At 36.0% G+C, this 2,610-nt stretch overlaps 1 protein-coding gene across 1 annotated transcript; it reads right to left on the bottom strand.

Annotated features, from left to right (window-relative positions):
* Positions 1–352: 352 nt before the first annotated feature.
* On the bottom strand, positions 353–2,429 carry LOC114634117 (zinc finger protein 431-like; the record flags this gene model as incomplete). The annotated part of the gene is made up of 3 exons (XM_028782768.1): positions 353–398; positions 1,819–1,879; positions 2,303–2,429. Coding segments are annotated over 3 exons (234 nt in total), but the record flags the coding sequence as incomplete, so codon positions are not given.
* Between the last annotated feature and the right edge of the window lie 181 nt (positions 2,430–2,610).

The following is a 2,610-nucleotide window of genomic DNA, read 5'->3' on the forward strand; positions in this document are numbered from 1 at the left end:
AAAGCCTTTTACCATATTAATTACATTCAAAAATTTTCTCTCCTGTATGTGATCAATTTTGTCTTTGGAGACTTCTCACTTATAATAGGTTTTTCCACACTGATTACATAACTAAGGTTCCTCTCTGATATGGGTTCTTTTATCATTATGGAGATGGCATTTTTTGTGTGAAGCATTTACCACACTGATTACATTCATAAGGTTTCTCTCCAGTATGTGTTCTCTTACGACATTGGAGACTACTCTGATATGAAAAGGCTTTACCACATTGATTACATTCATAGGGTTTCTCTCCAGTATGTGTTCTCTTATGTATTTGGAGATAACTGGATCTTGCAAAGGCTTTACCACATTGATTACATTCATAGGGATTCTCTCCAGTATGTGTCCTTTTATGTCTTTGGAGATGACTGTGACATGAAAAGGCTTTACTACATTGATTACATTCTTATAGTTTTTTCCCCACTGTGACTTCTTACATACCTGCAATGATAATTGGCACATGTGAAAGCTTAACCACATTCATTACTCTGATCAATCATTTCATCCATATGAATTAATTTTGTAGTTTGGTTTAATATTAAAAAAAGAATTAGGCCCAGCAGTGGTGGCACACGCCTTTAATCCCAGCATTTGGTAGGCAGAGGCAGGCAGATTTCTGCGTTCGAGGCCAGCCTGGTCTACAGAGTGAGTTTCAGGACAGCCAGGGCTGCACAGAAAAACACTGTCTCTAACCCCCCCCCCAAAATGTGAAGAAGAAAAAAAAAAGAAGAGAGAAAAAAATCAGATCATGAGGTTTTATCACTTCATATGATAATGGTGTTCTTCCCCACGATAGGTTGTTTTCCATCTTTGACAATTTCTGTGATAGCAACATTTATTATATGGCTTATATTTCTAACATCCTTTTTCTATATGTGATTTCTATATGATGGATTTCACATATCTGAAGTAAAATGGAATGAGGCAGACCTGGATAACACTGGCTACATTTATAGTTTTTGTGTAATCACAATACAGTTGAAATGGGACCCAGGAAAAACAGAAGATCTTCAATATTTGTAGTACCCATAGGGATTTTCAGCAGTGTGACTTTTGGGTTGTTTCCAGTAAAGTCAGAAAACCAATTAATTGCAAATGTCTAACATATTCAGAGAGCCTCCCAAAGGGAGAATCCTACATTTCTTCTCATTGTCCTAGAATAGTAAAATGTATGTGGCTCATTTAAATATCCCTATGCTCACATGGTTTCATTCTTTCTGACACTTGATATACGAATGAAAAGAAGAAGAAAAAATGAAATATTTGCACAATGAATTCACACAATTTGACTTTTGGTTCCTAGTAGACTTGCTGTATATGGATTAAGGTTTCTCCATGACAACATTGTTGAATCTCATAAACTGACTGCTCCATAAATGTAGCAATGTCACTAAAAGCATATGAGCGCTACCAATTTAGCCATGGACTATTGGCTTATTAGAAGGATTTGGATACATATTTATCACTCTTCAATGTGCAACATCTAAATATTTTGAGACTATACAGAGGGGTAGTCCCACAGCATAGCTCTCATGGAGCTACAAATCAAATAAGCTCTCTCTTAAGGCACTGTTTTCTTGTCAGCTTTCTTAGAAGAATGCCTTGTAAACACAAATCAGAAAAGTGACTGTGAGGTACATGATTTTGTGAGGTTATTATAATCATAGCTAATATAAAAGGACTGATATTTTACACACTTGCTTTCCTTTAGAGCTCCTAGATTATAGTAAAATTTCCCCACAGGCATACTTGTATCAGCTTAGACATTAAAATTACCTTTCATGACTTCTAGAAGTTTCACATTGTTTTTCAAAAGGACGGTCTCCAAAATTATAGCCTAAAACACAGTACCAAAAAATGAATGATATGGTATTGAAATTAGGCAAAATTCAAGTTACTCAGAATTTTCACAGCAATGAACCTGATGTATTTTTTTCTTGTTTTTGTTTGTTTGTTTGTTTGGTTGGTTGGTTGGTTGGTTGGTTTTTTTTGTTTTGTTTTTTTCGAAACAGGGTTTCTCTGTGTAGCCGTGGCTGTCCTGGAACTCACTCTGTATACCAGGCTAGCCTCAAGTTCTCGAACTCACAAATCCACCTGCCTCTGACTCTTAAGTGCTGGGATTAAAGTCGTGCGCACCCGGCGAACCTGATTTATTTAACTCAATATTACTTGTTCTTTATTGAAATAAGAGATGATCATCAGTAACCAGGAAACATTTTTCCTTATTTTAAGAAGCAAAAGAAAATTTACAGTCTTACACCTATAGCAGTGAGGTTCCAGTAGGTCTCCAGCATCACGTCTTTGTAGAGATTCTTCTGGGAAGGATCCAGCAAATTCCACTCTTCCACCGTGAAGTTCACATGCACGTCATCATAAGTCACTGCATCCTAAAATATCCCATACATATGTACAACACAAAGCATGATTGTGACATCACTGTAAATAACTGTACAATTTCAAGACAATATAGTAATATAATTCTGGTGCTTCCTCCACTTAGTCCCTAAAACAGAAGTTATACTCTAATTATTCTGTCATTTTAGAAGGAAATTCAGTTATAAGTTTCAC

The sequence above is a fragment of the Grammomys surdaster genome, unplaced genomic scaffold (genome assembly GCF_004785775.1).
Source record: "Grammomys surdaster isolate TR1022 unplaced genomic scaffold, NIH_TR_1.0 852, whole genome shotgun sequence".
Classification (NCBI taxonomy): Eukaryota; Metazoa; Chordata; class Mammalia; order Rodentia; family Muridae; genus Grammomys; species Grammomys surdaster.